Consider the following 24,211-nt stretch of genomic DNA (forward strand, 5'->3'; position numbering starts at 1 on the left):
CCTATTCACACATGTGATTAACTTCATCAGATTCCAGACTTAATCCTAAAATTGAAAAAGGATTACAAGATTCTCTGCAATTATTCTCAATGATGACACTTTTTGGTCTCAATGATTCTCTACAAAGAGGACAAGTGTTGTTTTTGAAACCAACCCATTTATCCAAACAATGTTTGTGATACATATGGTCACACCTCAATATTCTAATCTCATCTTCATCTTCTATTTTGCAAAGACACACAACACATTCTAAATCTTCCTCTGAGTCAAGGGTGGATTCGTAATTGCATGTATTGTACATTTCTTCAATCATTGGAAAATGAGAATCATGGAGCTTATAGAATGGATAATATGTAAGAAAATCTAATACCCATTTTAGATGAGTGTATAATAGAGTTAAATACTTCATGATCATCATGATGATTGTTTGGGGTAGATGAATAGGATTACAAGATTCTTGGCTATATATATATATATATATATATATACTCTGGTTTTGCACTTAGAACAAGTGGGAAGTTTTTTGAGATATTTATAAACGAAATATGCTTTGGAAATATAGGAAAGAAAAAACAAAAGCCATAGATTAAGGTCAACTAGTTGCAACTCATTTTGAAAATGAAAGCACATGTTTAATTTTATGTATCTTGTGTGATGTTCTTAAAAAGCTTTTGAAATTTTAAATTAGAGTTGTATTTTTTTGATATCTAATATATTAATCATTTTATTTTTAGATAACATATTATTATATTTATTTATTTATTTATTTGGTCAAATAGTTTAGTTGCTAGAAAATTCCACCCTTAAAGTGAATATAAGTGAGATGACTAAAGCTCGAATCCCGATCTCCTACATATATAATGCAATGTTCTGCCAACTAAGTTAAGCTCACGAAATATATTTATTATTATTTTAACCACACAATTAAGAATTAATAAGATCATCTGATGTTAGACAAGCCTATTATTAATTTTATATTTCTTGTGTGATGTTCTTAAAAATAATAAAAATAGAACAGTGGTGGTCAGCAAACACTTGCCACCGTTTAAAATTCATTTGTATATTCCTGATCCAGTGTATATAGTAAAAAATAATAGATCAGTGGTGGTCAGCAAACACTTGCCACGTTTTTTATTTTTTGAAAAATCAGGAATATACAAATGTACTTTTAGAGAAATAAAATAGACACATTTACATTATCCATAAATAATATACTAAACATGATCAATTTTTGTTTAGGCACAAACCCAGATAAAATATATTTGGGCACACAAACACAAATCAAAAAATTTAAAAGAAAATAAAATAGTCACATCAATTAATATTATTTTAGTTCTTTTCTTTTAATTATTTTTATGATTTTGTGAGTGTGCCTAACACATGTCATCTATGTTTGTGCCTATTGAACATAATATTAGAAGAGTTGACCAGATGACGCATTCTTCTAAATAAAGAATGTGGTTCAATTAGATAAAATTATCATATTTCACATTACAAACTTGAGAATTAGTCTAATAGAGGATCCAAAGAGCCTGAGTTGCCGCGTGTGGTGACACATTAGGAGACCAAGAAAGATAGGATACTTCTATTGTTTAGTTTCATAATCATAGTGATCCTCGTCTCAACCTGCCGCTAAATACCTTCGAGATGATTCATCTTCTTGATGCATATAATGCTGAGAATTTTAAAAATAAAAAACACACTTTTTCTATTCGGATCATTGGTCATTTGGGGCATTATTAGAAACAAAATTATTTTTATTTATTAAAATAAACAGTATTTTGGATAGTTGATGTTATTTTTTTGGGTTAGTATAAAGAAAAATTATTTTGAGGGTACGAGTATCAATAGGATGTATAAAGTTAAATTTTCTTATGATTAAAATCCCAAACCCAACCCACTTAATTTTCTACAGGCCCATAATAAAATAAATTAAACATAAGCACGTTTTAAAAATTAAAAATTAATATAACCCTAAAACAACACTCAAATAAAAAAGTTCAGCGCTGCCGCCTTTTCCCTTTCATCAAAAACAAAGTCGCCGGAAAACACCGCCGGAGTTTGTTTTCTGTTACAAAAGATGAGACTGTTAACACACAACATGCTATCATCAAACATAAGAGGCGTAGTGAACGGTTTTCCATTGAAAATCGAAGCAGTGAAAGTGGTTGAAAAAAGTGTTGATATGAATACTGATTTTCTCAAGAACATGTTTGAGAAAATTGAATGGAAAGCTTTTGTTGAAGCTTCAGTATCTATGGGATATACTGAATTACCTGAAGAAGCTGATTCTTCTATGTTGGATTCAGATGAGTTTTTGAGTAGGTTTCATCATGCATTGTTGGAACTTCATCTTGAAGAAGGTGTTCTTGTTTGTCCTGAAACTGGTAGAAGATTTCCTGTTAGTAAGGGTATTCCAAATATGCTTCTTCATGAAGATGAGGTTTGAGTTTTGTTTATTATTAGATTGTTATGAAATTCACTTGTTTTGTAGTTAGTTATTAGTTAAAAGTGATGTTAATGGAATTAATTTGATTGGAATTAGAATTTATATGAAACTCTGTTTACTATTTGATTACTTATGTTGTATTCTCTGGTTGCTTGGTCTGGCTTTTGTTTGATTAATTCACCGACTCCGACTCCGATGCAGCTTGTTAAATAGCGGCTATAGTGAAGCGAAATTTGAACAAATTGTTATTATTATGTGATGATAGCTTTATTAATACAAAGTAACAAACCAAATAATTGGGATGAAGTTTGTAATGAGCTTCCCTATGACTAATTATCAATACTTACCTCGTGGTCGAACCCTTGATTATTGGGTCCCCTTCCCTGAGAACCAGACGGTTAACACCAAAAAACAAAAAACTATGTTCCATATTCCATGATTGAAAACACTAACTCGTTATTTGTTATGGCTATTGTTTGATAATTTTCCCTATTTCCAACTCAATGTTGTTAACTATCCACTATAGAAGCGTCATAACACGTCCCCGTGAGCTTAACTCAGTTGATAGGGACATCGCAGTACATGTGCAGGAGCAGGGGTTTATTCACCTTTAAGGTGGAATTTCTAGCCACTAGGTTACTTGACCAAAAAAAAAAGAGGTGTCATAGCATAGTGTAAATTGAATAAATTGCTAATGTTCTACATTATACTATTTAGTATAAAATGTTGTCAAATTGCAGCAATAACGGTACAACACTATTGTGTAGTTGAATTTGAACAAATTGCTATTTTTTGGAATCTGCAATTGACATTAAAGAACTGCATCTATGGCTTTGTTTTACATAGGTAACCTTTAACATGTCATATGCCCAGAATTATTTCTCAAATTTAGAAAGGATCATTAGTCATAAGTAGTCAATATATGTTTCTCCTAGATTAAAAATCATCTAGCATGTAAGAGAATGAAACTTTGTTTTGATCCTTCAGCTTATATTGAAATTTTATGTGTAAAAATGTTTTAGACCAGAATTCATTTAACTAGTTGTCTAATCAAAGAAAGAAAAACAATGTCTTTTTTTGCTGTGAAAAGAGAGACCATTAGAAAAGTCAAGAACTGTATAATGTTTTTGACAAAATGGATAGACATGCCAACAAATATGTTTAGTTCTTATATCAAGCATAGTTTTAGATATGTAGAGGATGAGGATGGACTTGGTCATATACTTAGAGGGAGATAGGACCGGGAAGATAGTAACACATAGAGCCACTTCCTCGCCCATGATCTCAACTACCTAGCCCACTACTCCCATAGTATTCTTCTATATATATGCCAAACATCCATAAGCAAATGACGTTCCTTCTTTCACCAAATATATAGAAATACCAATATCATTGCCTAGCACCAGATTAGCCTGATAATCACATTCTGCATACCCCCTCAAATCCTTGCAGGAACAGTAGGCAATTGGAATGTTTTCTTGGTGGCTAAGCCAAGAACTCTCTTGGGCATTGGGGAAGTATGGATTTTTAAGTGGTGTAGTATGGAGTTGAAGAAGAATTGGCCTTGAGATATAGGGGATGGGTGCACTCGAGAATGTTTTGCTCATTTTAATGACATGGTTGAGTCTTAATCTGTTATGAAGCTCTGCAACCATTTAAGTACTATGGGCATGTAGAGAATTTTGAATCATATGGTACTTACATTAAGTTGATTACTATGTCAGGCTGTATTGTTAATTGGGGAATTTTTCATTTTTGCAAGAGGTGGAGGACATGTCTCACCACAATAGAAAAGAGCTTAGAATTTTTTCGCGCGGTCTACCTTAAAAGGGTGGGCGTTATACAGTAGAAGCTTAGAATTTTTCGCGCTGAGGCCAAGATATAAAATGCAATGTCCAAAAAAAAAACAATGTTCACATTCTAATTCTAAATCAGAATACTCCAAATTGTTTTGATCCGGAGACTTACTGTTAACATATAAAATGCATTTTTATTCAATCTTACTGCTAACATATATAAAAAACGTATTTGTCACAATCTCTAGGACCTGGGGGCATCGATTGTTTTTTGCTCAGTGTACTTGCGCGCATACGCGCCTCCGCGTTTGTCAAACCAAATTGAACTAAAAAAAAAGAATCTTAACTAACAGTTTTGAAACTGAATTGAAATATTTCGGTTCAATTTATGATTATTAGTTTGGTTTTGTTCACTTGAATGGTTCGGTTTAGTTTAATGGTTTGGATGGGTTTTTGTTTTTAAAAAGTCCTAATATTTTATTTACTTTGTCTTTAAGATGTACATGGCTATATGCAGTGTTTTAAAAACCGGACCGGTCATCGAACCGGTGAGGGTACTGAGTCACTGGTTCATTGGTCGAACCACTGGGTCACTGGTCGAACTGCATGACAAACCGGATTAAACCGGTGGAATGAACCGGTCTCTATAATAAAATTATATAGTTATTAAACCTATATAAAAAATCATATAATTAATAAACCTATATAAAAAATCATCACAACTAATTTTTTCTTCAAAATCTCTAAGAATCTTCAAAGAAAAAACAATAGCTAACCATTTTTGTAAGAATCTACAATATAATGAATGTGTGACTATTATTTTTCTTAAATGTTCTCTACATTATAATATTTGATGTAAAAAAAAATTAATATATATTTCAAAAAAATAAAAAGTAATATCAATAGCAAAAGAGTTAAGTATATACAAGTGCTATAACTTTTTCAACCTTTTTTTCCCTTTACTACTAATCTCACGTATAAAACTCTCTCTTTTGGTCCAAATAGATATACATGGTCCAAGCCCAAAATGAAATAGATGTATAACCCTCTCTTTTGGTCCAAATAGATACATAACCCTAAATCCCCTAAATGAATCATCATCCTTCATCATTGAAAAATAGCAGCCGCCGTATCTTCTTGTTTCTTTCTTTACTACTTTATTTCCTATCCTTCTATCAATTGTGCATAATAATTTTATATGCTTCTTCTTCATCTTTTGTTCATAAGTGTTTATGAGATTAACTATTGCTGGAAAATTAAATTTTCAGGGGTTCAAAACAAACAAAAAAACAGGATAGTATACACAAGTTTTCAAAGTTTAGCCCTCAACTCCATATGGATCTACCACTCCTTTGCTTCTCAAATCTCAATCTCGGTTCACGTTTATATTTTCTGCTGTATTTAATTTTATTTATAAAAAAACAAAATGACGTTTTTTTCAACCAGATGAAAAAAAAAATGCAGTTTTCTTTTACGCAAAAAATAATGCAGTTAACCCGCCGGTTTTCATAATTTCCGGTTCACCGGTTTTTCCCGGTTTTTCCCGGTTTTTTCCGGTTCACGCCGGTTTGACTGCTTATCCGGTCCAGAAGTCAGACCAAACCGCTAAACCTCCGGTTCCCGGTCGGACCGGTTCAACCGGCCGGTCCGGTCCGGTTTTTAAAACACTGGCTATATGGTGTGGCAGTTTGTTTAGGAAAAGAGAAAGGACAAAAATGGAATTTAATAAAGTATGAGCATCCCTGTTCCTTTTCTTCTCTATTTAGCGGAGACTAGAAAATCGTGTGGGTCCTATGAAAACTTTCTCTCTCGTCTCAATTTCTCTTCGTTTCAAATAATAGAAATTGGGGGGATTCTAGGGTGGGAGACCATGATAGGTCTCTCACCAATCCACCACAAGTTTTATGGATTGAATTGAATGTGTATATTATAATATGGTGTATTGTTAATATTATATTATTTATTTTTTTCGGAAAAAAAGTTTTTGATTTTTCCGGAAAAAAGTTTTTGATATTTTCTCGGGAAAAATTTTCTATTTTTTCTTCGGAATAAAAGTTCCCGATTTTTGGGGAAAAAGTTTTGATTTCAGATAAAAACAATTCCGGAGTTTTTATGAAAAAAAAAGTTTCCGTTCTTTTTTCGGGAAAAAAGTTTTGGATTTTTTTTGGAAAAAAGTTTTCGATTTTTTTATGGAAAAAGTTCCCGATTTTTTGGGGAAAATAGTTTTGAAATGTTCACCTGAAAAAATATTGCTGCTACAAAAAAGAGTAAAACAAACAGAAAATATTTGAAACTTTTTTTCCCGATTAAAATATTGGAACTTTTCCAGAAAAATATCGGAAACTTTTTTTTTCCGAAAAATAACCGAAACTTTTTTCCGAATAAAATATCGGAACTTTTTCCCAAAAAAAGAACGGAAATTTTTTTGTTCATACAAAATCTCCAGAATTGTTTTTATCTAAAATCGAAACGTTTTCTCCCAAAAATCAGGAACCTATTTTCGAAAAATAAAAATCAAAAAAATTTTACCGAAAAAAATAATAAAAAATAATATAATACTGACAGTACACCATAATATCATGTACACATTCAATCTGATCCACAAAACACATGATGCAGCAGTGAGAGACTTATCAAGGTCTCCCACCCTAGAATCCGCCTAGAAATTGAGCTTTTCTCTTCTCATTCTCTTTTTAGATGTTTCTCTCTTCACAAATTCTATTGAAAAACAGTGTTAAGGTTAGTTGAATTTGATTTACTAACTCGAATCATAGCTAATAAAAAGCACTTGTTCAACTCCAGCACTTAAATGAGATGACGCGAGTCTCATCTAACTTAATCAAGATCATGGGTTCGATATTTGATTTGGACATGTACCAGTGTTAAAACCTTTAGGGTGCGTTTGATTTATAAAACAACAAGGACTGGACAGAACAGTACAGAACAGAACAAGATAATACAGGACAGGACAAACCTGTACCGGAAAGATATATGACAATAATATTTTTATATTCGAAAATAAAATGGGTATTTTCGTATTTTTTATAGTTGTACTGTGGACAAAAAGTTGTCCCGTGGTTTTGTGATGGACAAAAAATCTGGTTTTTGTCCTGTCCCTTGCTACCTAATTTGTCCAGACCCATAACCAATTTCAAATCAAACAGAGTACAACAAAAGTTGTTCTGTTCAGTCCCCTATTTTTTAGCAAATCAAACGTACCCTTAGATGAATTTGTCATTCATTTAAGTCCCCACAATACTTGAAGAATTATTTTTTACAGTTACGCGATATCTTATTTACACAAAAAAAAAATGCATTTGTTCAAAGGGAATCTCATTTTGATATAATTCGGGACTAGATTCTCTCCGGTGTAGTTTCCACCGCAGGAGATCTAGTCCACAATCCAACCATTCATTTTCTAAATGAAAATATTAAAATTATAATAAAATGTGTGGTTGGGATTTAACCGGACATAAAAATGTATGGGAGAGAATCATTTCCCATATAATTCACTGCTCATCCAAATACTCAATTGCCTTGTTTCTTACACCTACCAAAAATTCATTGGTATATAATGTGACCAATGTTAGTGCAATCTCGAATGGAGCCACATTTCATAAAAGATGTCATATGTATGATACATTATAAATATGAGTTAATGCTACGTTGGACCATCTTTACAAGTGGTCCACCATGGACAAATGATCTGCTGAATATGAATTTTACGAAATTCATCGTTGTATTGAAAGTTTATATCGTATAGATCATCCATAATGTTATTCATGACTGGTCCACCATGAACCACTTGATGAAGTGGTCCATATTAGAATTTACCTATAAATATGTCATGTTAATTCAATTTTTTTTTTTTGAAAAAACTAAAATGATATATATATATATATATATATATATATATATATATATATATTAAATCAAAACGCCTCCTCAGCACATATTAACAAAACAGCCTCCTCGGCACAAGGTATGCGAAGGTAGACTACCAAAGTTTACAATGAGACCAAGAAAGAAATACACAATCAAAATCATACAAAACTCAAACATAACAAGGGACTGGACTACCAATTGTAAGGATATTTTATGAAAGCGTCAAAATTTGAACCCTAACTTCTCCGATATTTTAAAGTGTGTGAGTCTATTTAACAAATGATTAGACGTGAAACAAATATGAACACTATTTAAAGGTTTTTATGCTTATTTTATCTCATTTTCTCTCAAACTCTTTGCACAAAATTTAGAGTTAAACCTTAGCCTCCATGAAATACTCTAAATAATCCAAATCATCTCCATTCTTCATTATTTCCTGAACAATATTGTCAACTTCAAACACTCTAACACGAAGTGAAATTATATTCGACTAGGTAAATTCCAAACACTTTATTGTCCTCCTTTGTGAGAGTTCTTCAATTGGATAAATTCTATTCTTCCTCAAATTCATCAATCTTCCATTCAATAACTTGTGATTTCGTTTATTTTTTTTATTCATTCCTCAAATACAATGATGCACACACTTGAAACATGGTGGCAACAATTTATCATAATTATTCACACTATAATAATGACATTTAGTCCACAGCTTCTAATACATTAATTAACATGGTAACAAATATCATAACACAATCATCATAATATTTAATTTTAAATAGTCATTTAACTCACTCATTAAGCAGTCACAAAACCACAATCTATAAGCAATCAACATCTATATCTAAATACTCTATATATAAGAAACATTTCACATTTTAGATTCATTGTAGAATTTATGTATTTAATTAGACCATATTATTGTCTAGACACATCAATTCCATAATGAATCTAAAAAGTCAACTTTTCCTTATATATAGAACCGAAGGGAGTAATAGATTTTATCACTTACCGCCATTTATGATAACAAATTAATTCAATTAATTACTAATAGGGTTAAAAAAGCCATAGCAAATCTTAGACGGGTGGCAAATATGAAATTCCCGATTCTTCAACATGCAACTTATTTCTCATGAATTAAACTCACCCTTCTTCTTATTGATATATACAAAAATAGAAATTTTCAGTTTATGAGAATTTAGATTTTCTACACTTTTAGAAAACAAAAATCTTTATGAAAAATCTACTCTTTTAGTGTGCATAAATGTTTTTCAAGAACATAATATTTTTTCTCAAATAATCACATATTGCATTAATCAAAATTTGTCGAAATTAAAGAGTTTAAGGTCAAGAGAATTTGACACCAAATTTACGATGGGTGCAAGATTTCCATTATATATGATTGAATTTTTTTTTTTTTTTTGAAATTTACGATGGGTGCAAGATTTCCATTATATATGATTGAATGTTTTGTGATTTTTGTGGAGGAATTGTCATTATGGCAATCGCAAGGATTCTTGTTTCACTTCAAATGTAGAACATACAAGAAGAGATTATTCCTTTGAAAGAAGTAGATTGTTTAAGAATAGAAGAATCCGAGGTGGAAAAAAAAGACGAGGAGGGATAATTAAAAGAAGAAGAAAAAGTTTTAGCAACAAGGCAAAGAAAAAGATAAGAGATTGATAAAGTTCTAGATCTCATATATGTCTTGTTCAACAATTTCCATCCGAAAATGGTATGGATGAAACATTATATATATCTCTAGTTATGGAGTTCTTTCCTACCCAATAAAATGAAGAATCCCACCTTGGAATTAGTTCTTAGAAATAAGTATTGGGCCTAACTCATCTTATAAAACCGGCTTGTAAGGTGAGAATTGCCTCTAGTATATAAACACTAAGTCATGCATCTCTCAACTGATGTGGTACTCTCAACACACCCACTCATGCCCAACACTATTGGGCATGGTGCGTGGATATAAACGGTGGGTGGCGCGATAGCGGAAACCGATAACAGATGGACTAGCAATCGTGGAGAGGCTCTACCATCTTAGAAATGAGTATTGGGTCTAACTCATCCTTACAAAACCGGCTTGTAAGGTGAGGATTGCCTCTAGTATATAAACACTTAGTCATGTCATCTTTCAACCGATACGAGACTCTTAACATTAGGTAGGAATTTCTCATAGAGTTTTGCTAGACTTTTCTAATGGGATATCAACTTTTAAGTTTGGGGTGACAATTAAAAATAATTCATTTTTTGCTTATAAAAAAAAATTATTTTGGGGGAAAAAAATTCAAAATTAGAGAACTGGTTAAAAAATTGAAAACAAAGAGAAAATTCAAAGCCAAAAATATGCATTTAAATTTTAGTTCTATGAGCTTTCATGATTTATCTAATCAAAATTTTGACGTGGATTTTAACAAGTGGTATACATTGAGATAGTCCTTCTAACTCGAAGTCTTTTAAGCTGCTATCCAAAAATATCACACCTTAACCTAATCCCCACTATGGGTCCGTTTGACCTAGCTTTTTTTTAGCTTATGCAAATAGTTTGTGCAATATAAATTAAGTTTTATGTTATTTTATAAGTTCACACTAGTGAAAATTGTAATTTTATAAGCTATTTTGTCATAAACTACCTTCACAAACTTATAATAATATATAAAAATTGCATAAGTTGTTTGCATAAGCTCTAAATAAGAGGAAAATAAGTCAGGCCAAACGATACCTATAACCTGAAAAGTCCTCTGAAAATGTTTGCATAATTATTTTGTAATTGATATATAATTTTTTTAAGCCTATGATAAGGGGATGCATGATACAGGATTTGAGAGATGTGCTTAACACTTAAACACTTTGAGAAAATTTGGTGAGATTGTGCGAATGTGTAACAAATGAATAATTGTTGAATCAATAACATTGCATTATTGATTGATTGCTAGCGGATGAATATGATCTTGAGTATGATGTTTTTGTTTACTGGCATGTTTGCCAATATTGACCGTGGAGATAGATTTATAGAAAATTTTGTGTTGAGGCAAAATTCATTTTAGTGTTTTAATGACAACAAACCTTATGGAATAAATGTTAAGTTTTATGAATGGTGATCTACTGATGTTTGTACTTGAGTTTTTGTTGAAAGATAGGTAAGGACAAAAGTGGACAAGCTAGAAGCCACTCACATCAACAAATGCATTTTATATACTCAAATAATGAAAGAATTGGAGTAACATCAAATGATCATAACAATAGCATCACAAGCTTCATGAAGATTTTTAAAGGATGATGTTTGAATCATAAGAGATTTCATTTGAAGATTCAAGCAAGAAAGCGAGTTTCATGGTTAATAGTCTTCCTCATCACCACAAGGTTCACAATGAGTATTGAAGATTCAAGGAAGAATATGAAGATCATAGTTGATGGAAATACTTGCATCATAAGCTACACAAGAACATATTTGATGTTATCATGTCAAAACTCACATTGAGTTTTGTTACATGCTTTGAGGATTTACTACTACAATTAACATCAATGGAAATGATGCATATGTTGAAGATCTTCAAAACCTACTCAAAGTTTCATCTTAGCTTCTTAAGATAAGAATGATCTATGAATAATTTTCCATGAATTTACAAAGGAGCTTATGCACCACAAGGCATAAAAGTTTAAATCATTGTCTAAGCTAGAAAATGATAATCCTCATGATGAGTACTCCCACGCCTCCACTAAAAGCATCTCAAAGTACTCAATGAACAAGCAACAATGTGTGCAAAACATCAAGAAGAATTGTGGAAAGTTTTGCAGCAACATGAAGATCACTCTTTAAGAAAATCTAGAGATACTGTTTCAAGAATGATCCGAGAACATTCTTAACAGACAGATTGCAATTTTGAATAAAAGCACATTTTAATTTAAGTGTTTTCTGATCATTCAAGTCAACTAAGGACAAAACAAATAAGCACTTTTACAAAGGAATAATGGATCAAATCTCTACAAGAATTAATCTCTTTTGGGATCAACACATTTGATGGAAAAATGAGCATAAACCTTTCCTATGAATTATGACTATGAAAGGTTTATGAGTTTGATCTTTAATGGTATTGATCAACCAATGAAAATATGTTGATCATATATCATAGACCAATCAGAATGCAACAACACATTTTGAACTATGAGTTGTGATGTACTTGAGCAAAGTACATAAAAGGAACATTCTTCAATAAAGGTGTCATACAAGTACACCTTGCATCAAATAGGGTCATACAACTCCAGCTGGCTTCTTATCAACATAAGGCTATTTCTGAACTGTCCTTGAAGCTACTAAACAGCTGCACATCACAAAGGGATAAGGATTAAGCTTCATCACACTTGGTGATACGTTTAAGAATGATTCAAGAATGGTTCAAGAATGTTCATGCACATAGTTTTGCAAAACCACCTCCAACTGTCATTAGTCCTTTCTCCGAGGCTTCAAACGACTATGACCTGACATATGACAGTAAAAAAAGTGTTATACAACTCATTTGTACTTGCTAACAGCTCACACTCCTTTGGCTCTTGTGAATTAAAGCAAAACTCAGATCAAGAATGAGCAGAGAATCTGGTTATTGTGCATAAGTTGTCTGCTGCATATTTGGCACTATAAGTAACAACTATATTTTGATCTCCAACTGATATACTTGAAGGCCAAGACTCACACATAAGGTTACATCTATAAAAGGTAAGCAGATCCAAGAGAAAGAACAAGAGTTCAAGCTACAAATCACCAATTACCTGTTTTTGTCTACAAGTCATAAAACTCTTCTTCATCACTCAAACTCAGGCTCTTTATTCACATCATACTTCTGAGTTTACTGAGTGTTTCTATTTGTTTCTCAAAAAAAATTTGAGTTTCTACAAGCAAATTTCTCAAGAGACCACTTTTCAACATAACACACTTTTAAGTGGTTGTATCTTTGTCTCTCAATTTTTCCACTCACACTTCAACTCTCTATCAACCTATTGGATCACAATGTTACTAAGTGTATTGAGTGTATTTTGTATAAGCTTCTCAAACTAGTTTTGAGTTTGTGTATAAGCTTAGATCTGGAACAATTCCCTTTGTAAAAGAAGATTGGCTCAAGTCAATACGTAACTATTGATTGAGTGACACATCTGTATAGTCTGTAAGGCTGAGGTAGATCAAGCTTGTAGGGATTGAAGGTTTCTGATCTTGGTTTAGATCAAAGAAGATTTGTATTTGAGATCGGTAGTATCTCAATATCATAGTGAAAACTCACAGACGTGGGGACTGGACTAGCCCAGGATTAGGGTGAACCAATATAATTTTTGTGTGTGAATATATTTTACCTTTAACTCTTTATTTACTGCAAACACACATCACACATACCACTTTATTTACATTTAATTTGAACTTTCACACAGTGGAGAACATTCTCAGAACAATCTTTTTTTTCATCCACTAACATGTATCCAAGTATACACTTGAGATCAATTTTGTAGATTGTAGGATTAATTTTAAAAGGGTCACAATTCAAACCCCCCTTTATTGTGACTATTTCTTCCACTTGAGTTTGGTCCGATATTTACAGTTGAATTATACTCTTTCTTTTTGAAGTTGTGATATTTTCTTGTCAAATGTAGTTTTAGATTATTTTTGTTTGTTTAATATATAATTTAGAACCAATTTGAATAAATTGTAGTTTTTGAATTCATATTCACTAACCATATATTTCGTGACTTTTTGTTTAATTTGTTGGTACACTTAAACAGGTTGATGAATTGAATGCAACACTATTATGTATGGTTTAACCATATGTATGCATTGAGCATCAAATGATAAAAAAAAATGTATGCATTATTTAGTGTGTCATGGGGGTAGTGGCACATAAAAGAAAAGTTGGCCTTGATTTCTTATTATAGATTATAAATTATAGACACGTGTCTGCTTACTTGTATACGTTCGTGCATCACTCTTTATTTACAATTTAGTTTCACGTCTGTACGTGGGTCCACTAGATTTTGTTAGTGATAAGTGTATATAGGTCAAGTTTTTTTTACCTCACTGTTTTGTATCCCTTTTAATTTTAATCAATTGAGGTTTAAAATCATCCCTCTACTTCCCTATTGCCTTAAAAATAATAAGGCCACCCACAAAGAAATAATTAATAAAAAATAATAACATTTAATTAAATTAGATCTAATCAATTAAATTAAAAAGACATAAAAGACTTGGGCTAATCTTGTGCTAAGGCCCATTAGGGCAAACTGGAGCAGGATGATAGGTGTATAAATTGGAAAAATGTGTTTCCTTCACTCTCCCCTAAGATACCCATTTTGTCCTTCCTCACCCTCCTCTTCCTCGGCAGTTACTAGTACGAGTTCTCTCTAAAGGTGGTTTACTCACGTGGACTAGGATTGTGCTGTTGGTGATTATTACTTACGGTTTAAGAGGTAAACACAAAAATCATTCTATGATTCTCGTAGATCTAGGTGATATTGACTAGAGTATGTTTTAATTTTGATATTGATAAGTTTTTTTTTTAAAGTGCATGTCTTGATTCCAACAAAATCCTTCTAAGAAAGATGAGATTGTACTTGGTAGCAAGTTGTGTAGTGAAAAATGATATATTTTAGTGTTTATCTTTATGCTTTTTACATGTTTTGCATTTTATAGCTTCTTTTTAAATTTTATTATTATCATCATATGATTTTGATCATTTGCAATTTAATGAATTTAGTATAAAAAATTAAGAATAATTATACTTTTAACCCCATGTTTTAACAAATTCATAAACTTAGCCCCCATTTTAATATCACACTGTTTTGGTCATTTCATCATATTTTTGTATTAAAAAATGGTGAAACCAAAGTTGAAACTCAAGTTTTTAATAGATTTGTTTTTTTGTTGTAGTCTTATGAGTGGTGATCACTCCACATCATCAAGTAGCATGCCACATCATTTGAAATATCAAATCACCACTTTTAAGTACAACATCTAATTTGTCAAAAAAAAAAAATACAACATCTAATAGAAAGACCAAAACTCCCTGTGATAGAAATGTGCATTGTCTGTATGTCATCCCGCTTTCAAAGCACGATCTTTCAATAGAGAGACCAAAACCAAGTATCTTTCGATAGAGAGTTCAAAATTATAATTAAGTCATTTATTAAAACATTTTTTTTTTAAATAATCTTAAAAGTCAAAGTCAACATCCCTTTTTGTATTCTTCTCACATTTATATATTTCTATTATTTTATGATTTTTTTACTTTGACTTCAATATAAAAAAAAATTATTTTATTCCATTTTTACTATGACCTCAATATTAAAATATTAAAAAAAACTTTAGTCAATATTTATAAAAGTATATAATATTAATAGGTCCTATATCAATATCTTACAATTTTAAATTTAAAATGTTTTATCAACAATAACTAATTTATACTATAAAAAAAATAAGCATTAATATCTACAATTTCTATTAAAAATTATTTCATAAATATTTTTCTTAACAAGTATTTTTTATTTTTATAAATATACTTAAGTGAATTTTTCAATAATCAGTATTGGGTAATTATTTATTTAAAATTTTTCAAATAATTACTTATAAAAGATATTGGTCAATGATATCATAATTTAAATTATGAAAGATAAATGTGATAATGAATCTTCTATAGTAATTATATAATTTATTTTATTTACTAATTATTCGGGAAAGAAGTCAAAGATATGATAAATTTTAATTTTTTAACATAAATAAATTGATAATTATATTTTTTTGTATAAAAAAATGAGGAAGCCAAATTTCATTTGGTCAACAATGTTATTTATGTTAAAAATTGATAATTTCATTTATCCTTTTGGTGATATATGTCTACAACCAAATTTCATGGTTGTCAACAATGTTAATTACCAAAACAACAATGTTAGGGCAAAAAAAAATGTGACGACAAAATTTACATAAGGATGCTCTAGCTAGGTTCTAAACAACTTTATTAACATGTCTTTTAACAAACTCGAACTTGAAAGTAAAATGAGATTCTAGAACATCCATTTTCATTGACATAATTTAGCCTTTTGGTGATATATGTCTACAACCAATTTGCTAGTTGACACATTAGAATAGCTTAGAGGGGTATAAATAAATGGTTTAAGCCACGTTAAATGAATTTTGAGAGGTTAAGTAATTAGCCAAATCAATGTTACATTTTACCTCTTCAAGAAAAAGTTCTTACTAAGAGATGGATACTGAAATATTGAGAACAACATCAACAACTTACAAAGTGAATTTTTTACGTATCCAAGTTCATTTGCTAAGACTTTCTTTAGCTTTGTACAGTACCTCAGTACTCCCACCTTAATTAGGGAGGGGAATTAACTTATAGGTAAGGTACTTAGAACTCTAAGAGTGCTATGCCCTATCGGGCTTTACACTTTTGGTTGTGTACAATACCTATAGGTCTACACTCCACCTTAAGGGAGGGGAATTAACTTGCATGTACTTAGAACTCGTAGAGTAACCGCCCTTTTAGCCTTGACGTTAGGGGGATATGTAACCTACAAGCCCCTGGATACTCTACCAAAAGACAGGACGACCTTGGGTACGATATCGAGGGACGCATGGTCTTAGGGGTGGCCAAATTCGGGAAATGACCCAAGTATGGGGTAGGCTGGTGAGGGGCGGAGCCACATACCTTTGAGGGTATGCAAGTGCACCCCCTGAACCTTTAACATTTACACCAATTATCCTCTTTTATTACTATTTGAACCCCCTGAGTTTGTTGTGTTGCACCCAACTCAAAGATATTTTATCTCATTAACATGGCTCAATGTCATGAATTTGCTTACTTCGTTGTTTGACCCATTTCTATTTTACTTTTTCTCCACATATAATAATAAATATTAAAAATATTTATGACTAGTATTATTTAAATCGGCTCCTACAAGTGGACGGTGAGATTAGTCCTCTTGGATTAGTCGGTCATAGGGTCGGATACCAAGTTTTAAAAAAAAAATAGTATTATTTAAAATTATTTTTACACTTCTACCAGAATTTTTTTTTGCACCCCCTGTCCTAGGGTCCTGGCTCCGCCACTGGGCTGGTCCACCTATGTGACCTTGCGTATGGATCTGCCATGCCACGCCCGATCATTGCGTTGCAGCATAAATTATCCCTCAGGATGTCCACCTCCTATGGATTAGGGCTGCAAATGATTGGGAAGCTCCACATGAAAACAAAGTCCTAGAATAGCCACTATAAAAGGAGGACTTAACTTCTAGGGTAAAAGATCTCATTACTACACGGTCAATCGACATCAAAAACCCTAGACTTGTGCTCTAGATCGAAATAAACCCTAGACTTGTCCCACAACCTTTCATTTAGTATTGAGTGTAAATTAGATGTCTCTAGTAGATATGTGTGGAACTCAATTTAGTGCGACAAAGCAATCATACAATGTTACATTATAGTAAATTTTGGCCGTTAATTTAAAATCAGACATTTCAAATTTTAAATTAAACTCTACGCGTTAAAATGATTTCAACACCCGATTAAAAATCGAACAACTCATTGTCAAAAATAATAAAAAAAAATCAAACAACTCTTTCACCAAAAAATAAAAAATCAAACAACTCAAATCTATTACAACACTCTAATGTAATTATGGCAAATCCGATTCCGTGTATGTGTAATCACATGCAAAAATCATCCATTGTCATAATTACTCATCATCATAAAACAAAAATCTTATCCAACACCATAATCCTTGACCTTGTGGTAAGCAAATCAATGAACCATGCTTATTCTTGTCTCATATGAGACCATTATGAATCCATGCACATGATTTCCACCTTGAAATCACGTGCCAAATAACACCGATCCAACAATAATAGATAATGTCCCGTTAACAATTGCATGCATTGCACTCATTGTCATGTTCTACCAGATTTAGTTATTAACTTATTATTATCATAATTTTTTCTTGGAAATAGATTCTCTGTTGTAACTGCGACAATGTAGTTACAGTCTCAGCCGTCCGATATGAACAAGTGGCTGAAATTGTTTGAATACATATACCATATGCACCATCCGATCTTAAATCGATAATCGTAATTCATTACTGCGTGTAATTTCTTGATAATCGTACAGTAGCAAATCTAAATCCTTTTTTCTTTGACAAAGAAACTTCTTATCATATGCTTCAAAAAATAAATAATTATCACAAAGTTTTATGTGAATGTTCACTTTTCAGTGATTGTAGAATAGAATAAACACTGTGATTGTACCAGAGAAAGTGAAAGATTGAATAAAGGTCTTTTTCCTTTCTCTATGTGGCTATGTGCTATCCTTTCTTTCATTTTCAATCACTTTATAAACAAAAAGACAAAAAAAAAAAAAAAAAAAACAAAAAAAAAAAAAGACAAGAGAGCGAATCATAGGCAGAAATTTGAAGTGTCGAAAATGTCATTTTTTATGATTGATCTGAATACCCTTTTGAGTCGCATTGACGAATATTCTACTAGTTTCATCTTTGTAACATTTATGTGATGCAAAGTTTTGAATTTTATTTTTTTTTTATTTGGGTTCCTCTGTTTTTTGATTCTATGGGGAACGGATTCAGATTTTTAATCGAAATATTGGATTAGATAAATGTTTCTGCATGAAATATAAATCTGAATTCTGAAAATTTCTGTATGATATTCTTCTATGAGGTGAATTATTTGAATGATTCAGAAAAATTGGGGATTTTTTGCAGTGTGTGATTTGTTGAGGGAACAAAAGTTTGAAAGAGATGAAGAACTCTGCTTCGGATCAATGTTTTTTCATCGATAGCGATAACGATGAAGAGAGGGAGTTAGGAAGAGAAGTAAATGATGGAAATGTATCAGACTTTTCCAATGACTCTAATGATAATTTATACCAAAGAAAGCCAAGCTCCTATAGCATGGCATGGCCTCAAAGTTACAGGTCAGTTTACTTCTGTCCAAATTCAGTTTTTTCGGTTTTTTGTGAATTGCTTTTCGCTGTTATGAAACAGTTACAGCTTGTTTTTTTTTTTTTTATGTATAGTTAGATTTTTATCCAATGAGATATCACGAATTTCAAAATATAGTTGCGAAAATGGAGTGATGTGACAAAATAGTGGAATTTTCATGTTGTGTAAATCTAATTTAGAATGAAATTGATCTTATGAAGTTGGTTTGATTAAAATTGAGTTTGAAGTAAAATGATTGATATTTCGATGAGTTTGCTTAGTGCCGAAGCTATTTCTTTTTATCACTTAAGAGTGTATATTTGAATTGATGTAAGTTTGACGAAATTTTAATATCACTGTGAATTTATTGAAGCTTTAAAATGTGCACATTTGAATATGTGCATATTTGGATTGGTAGTGACATTGGTTACGGGGGTCTCGATAGATTTAACAAATGAAATCTTGTTCTGATGATGTGATTAAAATTTCAGGCAATCCATTGATCTCTATGGTACTGTGCCATCGCCAAATATCGGATTTCTTGGAACAACTGCCACAACATCATTGACAAGATTAGGCAGTTCTTTTCTTGGTACAACATTGACACGGAGGAACACCGCTGAAATTATACCCCCTATCAAAAAGCCTCTCATACAACCGGCAGTGGACGAAGAACAGCAGCATATCTCTCAGACATTGCTTCCTCCCCTCCCATCTAGGAAGTCTTCAGTTAGGAAATCTTTAAAGATTTCACATGAAGTTCAAATTCCTGGCCAATGCTCTTTTGGACAAGCTGTGCTTAATGGTAAGTACTTAAACTTTTTCCTCTCTTTTTGTAACAACATTGACACGTGTCAGACACCAAACACGCCTATAATCTGAAGTGGCAATGCTACATAGCTAAAAAAGAATTGTTTTGAATTTTGCAGGTATGAATGCCCTTTGTGGCGTTGGAATCCTTTCAATCCCTTATGCTCTACATGAAGGTGGATGGGCTGCACTTGGAATCTTGCTGATATTTGCAGTATTTTCCTTTTATACTGGATTGCTGTTGCGTTATTGCTTGGATAGCGAACCTGGTCTGGAAACCTATCCCGACATTGGTCAAGCAGCTTTTGGTACTACTGGACGTGTTGTCATTTCAGTAAGTCCGTTTTTGCATATTATTATTTTCCATCAAGTTAATTTAATTCAAAACCATAATTTCTTATCTCTTAGCTTTCTTATATTTTCCATTTTTTTTTATGTTATGCAGATAATATTATACATGGAATTATATGTAAGTATATCTGTCTTCACATTTGATTATACTCATTCCTCTAAGAGAGTATCTCTTTTGATTTTAACAGTTTCATATTATTTATGCAGGCTTGCTGCATTGAATACATCATTCTAGAGAGCGACAATCTATCGTCCTTATTTCCGGATGCAAGCTTAAGTTTGGGTGGATTTAAATTGAATGCACACATTCTATTTGCAATCTTGGCCACATTGGCTATTCTTCCTACCGTTTGGCTTCGGGACCTTCGCATTCTAAGTTACATATCAGGTAAAAATGCTTCTTTTTTGTGCAAGTAAATGCTAGCAGCTATTTAATCTTATATAATACTACTATAAGATACGATTATTAATTGATATCAAGACCGAGACTTGAGTTTGGAAAGAAGATGATCATAACACTGAATTAACGTACATTTATTGTGTTAAACAATACAAATCAAGTTGATGATGCAAAGGATATATCACAAAACAAAGGGAATGTTAGCTTACTTGTAGAACAAGGTATCGAAAGACTAGTGCTAGATTATGATAACTAATAGTGTGGCTTATGTATCTTAGTTTTCCTTTGTCCGAGTTACATGACTAGTTTTGATCCTAATTCGTTCTTTTTCATTCATGAAATTCTCTGAGTTTCTACTTTGTTAGTGCCATCGTCAAGATATTGATTGATTGATGTTGTAGGATGTGGAGTTGTTGCATCGGCTGTAGTCGTTCTGTGCCTGGTGTGGGTTTGCGTGGTAGACGATACTCCGATTAGTACAAAAGGAACAACAACACTTAAACTTTCAACATTCCCTGTTGCTATGGGTCTATGTGGTTATTGCTTCTCAGGACATGCTGTTTTCCCCAACCTATATACGGCTATGGCTAATCGGAATCAATTCCCCGCGGTACTCTTGACATGGTAACCAAAATCCTAACCGAAAAATAATTTTCTTTATAGTAAATACTACTCATTTATTTGCCTTTGTCATTCATATTATCAATATTCTAAAATGATTCATAAAATTGTAAAACGCTAATCAGGTTCGTCACTCTAATATCTGGAATTTATTTTCCATGCAGTTTTGCTATTTGCACTTCAATGTATTGTCTTGTAGCTGCTTTGGGATACTTAATGTTTGGAGAAGATACACAGTCACAATATACTCTTAACATGCCTCGAGGATTAATAGCTTACAAGATTGCGGTGTGGACTACGGTATGCTAGCTCATTCTACATTCTATTCAACATTTTTTCTAAACAATGTTTGCTACATAGACCACATAGTAAGATAAATTTCTAACTTCATTTATCGTATGTTTTATTTTGCAGGTCGTTAATCCACTTACCAAATATCCTTTATAAGTGTTATATAAAATCATGTTTTCAATCATTGTCTTTTATTGTATATATCTATCTATCTGTCTATCTATGTACGCTGTTTTTTAAGATGAAAAATGGATGTTGTTTCTTAATTCGAAGCACGTATGCGTTGAGTCTAACACCAGTAGCAATGTCTGTGGAGGAATTGATACCGCCAAGTAATTCCAAATTTACATTATACTCCATCCTCATCAGAACAGCACTAGTGATTTCTACATTGCTTGTTGGTCTTTCAGTTCCATTTTTCGGTTAGTCTTTCTTCTTTCAAATGTATCTTTCTCTTTAATATTTTGTCTTCTGATTCTATTAATCACAGAAAGAAATATGATATGGTTTTAAGTTTCAATTTAAATTTTATTAAACACGGTTATAATATCAGCTGCATATATTTTCTTTGCAGGTTTGGTGATGTCGTTAATCGGCTCTTTGCTCACAATGTTTGTTGTAAGTTTTCTTCATTTAATACTATTTTTTTCTCCTAAGATACTAACTATATGTATATACAATTGAGTTGATTAAATTAAATTGAACCTTGGATGCAGTCCCTTATTTTACCAGCTGCTTGTTTCCTAAGCATCAAGCGCAGAAGAATCACGCGCTCTCAGGTATCATGATTGTCTCAAATTATTCAAGTACTAAATTTACTGTTTTCTGTAATTTCATAATTTGAGTTTCGACAATCCAAATGGCTTGAATATGAAAAAATCTCGTAAAATTACAATGTAGATTTAGTCGGTTATAGGATGAATGCGGAAAAATTTCAACTGATAATCATAAACAGCTTAAACAAAGAGAGAATGGTTTATACATTGTGATTGACTTAGATGGACAGATAATTGAATATGCATACAATAGGGCGCGTTTGATTATTAGAGAAGATTTTTCTGTTTTTTACTTTCCATTAATAATCATCGTAATAGTAGCATCTTATTTTCACTTTATTGGGCTGATATAAAATTTTTGTTTGAGGACTAAAATTTTTCAACTATTTCTTGTTCTATAGCTATGATTACCTCTTATCTTACTCTTTCTTTTTTTCCATTTCATATTTCTTCAGGTTATACTCTGTGGTACAGTGATCGTAGTAGGTTTAGTTTCATCTGGTATTGGATCATACTCAGCCATCTCGGAGATTATAGCGGAGCTGTTTCCATGAAGTTTTGCAGCTTAAATCCTGGATTATGAGTTTTGTCTGCTATTAAGTATTCAAAATCCAGTTCATTAAACTGTTTTAGATTATTTCATTTCTGAACCCGAATTTTGAGTCAACTTTTCATTCATAGTGCCTTCCTCATTTTGTGATTTTTATTTATGACTATCACGGTTATATTACCTTATCATAGAGAATTTTCGCTCCATTTTGATGTATGAAATTTTTTTGCTATTTATTAAGGTAGTCACCATTTTGAGTCAATTTTTTTGCTATTTTTTGTGCATTTGAATGAGATTTTTTTTCAAGACCGCAGATTTAAACCACGTTTTTCCCTTGAAATGGTATATATTCTTGCTTTGGCTATTGCCAAAACACTTGCAAGGTGCAGCTTATACTAGTTTCTTAATTTGATTTACTTTGTTTCCTACTTTTCTTGCTCATTATTCGTAGTAGATTTACTAAAATTATCAAATCATGTCCATTAGTTTGAATATCAACTAATGAGAAGTGGTTATTAGGCTATGAAACTAGTAATTTCATGTATTAAAGCCTCCACAACAAAAGAATTTGGATAAAGATAATTTGGAATTCACAGATTCCATCTTCAAAGTCTTTCATTTCTTGTCGTATACTCCACAATCGTCTTCCAACTTACGAAAATTTGCAAGACCATGTTGTATGTATGTTCCTGTTTGTAGTTACCAATCTGCAGTGTCTTTTGAGGACTTTGTTCTTTAATTGCAAGTTTGCCAAACTTCTTTGGATGTGGCTGAGTAGTGAGTACTGCTCTCCAAATTCCAATTGTTCGTTCTCCTAGATTTTGGACCTGTAAAGCCACAGTTTTAACTGCTCTTGCTAAAAGTTTGATTATTTTGTTTACCTGGCTAAAAATACATGACTTCTTTGATGGAGGAATTTGCTATTTGTTTCTTCCGGACCTGGGATCTTTGGCTTGAAGTAACGCAAGAGTTGTTGATGATGGACCGTTGATCGATAACTTCCAAAGGTGGAGATGTATTTGCAAACACTCTGATGATAAGTAAGAAAGTGTGAAGTTTTAGGGTAGAAATAATGCTTCCACCGGACAAATTTACTCTTGGACAGTCGAAAGAGAGATTGAGATATTGCCTAAGACCTTTGATCCAACGATTGGTATTTGGTCATTCGACCCGATTCTAATATTGCTCCAGGTGAGTCCATGATGTGGTCTGCCTTAGAATTAGTGACTGAAGGTGACCTGGTTCAATGTAAAAATGGACCTTAACCCAGTTCGAAAACATTATTATTCAGGTCAATTTGATTTAC

General features: G+C 32.0%; 2 protein-coding genes across 3 annotated transcripts; both read left to right on the forward strand.

Annotated features, from left to right (window-relative positions):
- Nucleotides 1–1,979: 1,979 nt before the first annotated feature.
- LOC123885591 (multifunctional methyltransferase subunit TRM112 homolog A-like) lies at nt 1,980–2,649 on the forward strand. Its single transcript, XM_045934877.1, has one exon. It carries the CDS (start codon nt 2,081–2,083, stop codon nt 2,447–2,449), a length of 369 nt encoding a protein of 122 aa, XP_045790833.1. The 5' UTR covers nt 1,980–2,080; the 3' UTR covers nt 2,450–2,649.
- A 15,724-nt stretch (nt 2,650–18,373) lies between these two features.
- Nucleotides 18,374–23,100, forward strand: LOC123887515 (amino acid transporter AVT1C-like). Of its 2 annotated transcripts, XM_045936847.1 has the most exons (13): nt 18,374–18,443; nt 18,888–19,099; nt 19,598–19,911; nt 20,036–20,250; nt 20,362–20,385; nt 20,475–20,655; nt 21,069–21,291; nt 21,453–21,588; nt 21,703–21,722; nt 21,856–22,001; nt 22,154–22,197; nt 22,296–22,358; nt 22,811–23,100. In XM_045936847.1, the coding sequence occupies exons 2-13, from the start codon at nt 18,924–18,926 to the stop codon at nt 22,907–22,909; spliced, it is 1,641 nt and encodes a 546-aa protein (XP_045792803.1). In that variant the 5' UTR covers nt 18,374–18,443; nt 18,888–18,923; the 3' UTR covers nt 22,910–23,100. The 2 variants fall into 2 exon arrangements, with proteins under 2 accessions (XP_045792803.1, XP_045792799.1); XM_045936843.1 differs by lacking the exon at nt 18,374–18,443 and having other exon boundaries at nt 18,672–19,099.
- Nucleotides 23,101–24,211: the final 1,111 nt, after the last annotated feature.

Source organism: Trifolium pratense, linkage group LG1 (assembly GCF_020283565.1).
Source record: "Trifolium pratense cultivar HEN17-A07 linkage group LG1, ARS_RC_1.1, whole genome shotgun sequence".
In the NCBI taxonomy this organism is placed as follows: Eukaryota; Viridiplantae; Streptophyta; class Magnoliopsida; order Fabales; family Fabaceae; genus Trifolium; species Trifolium pratense.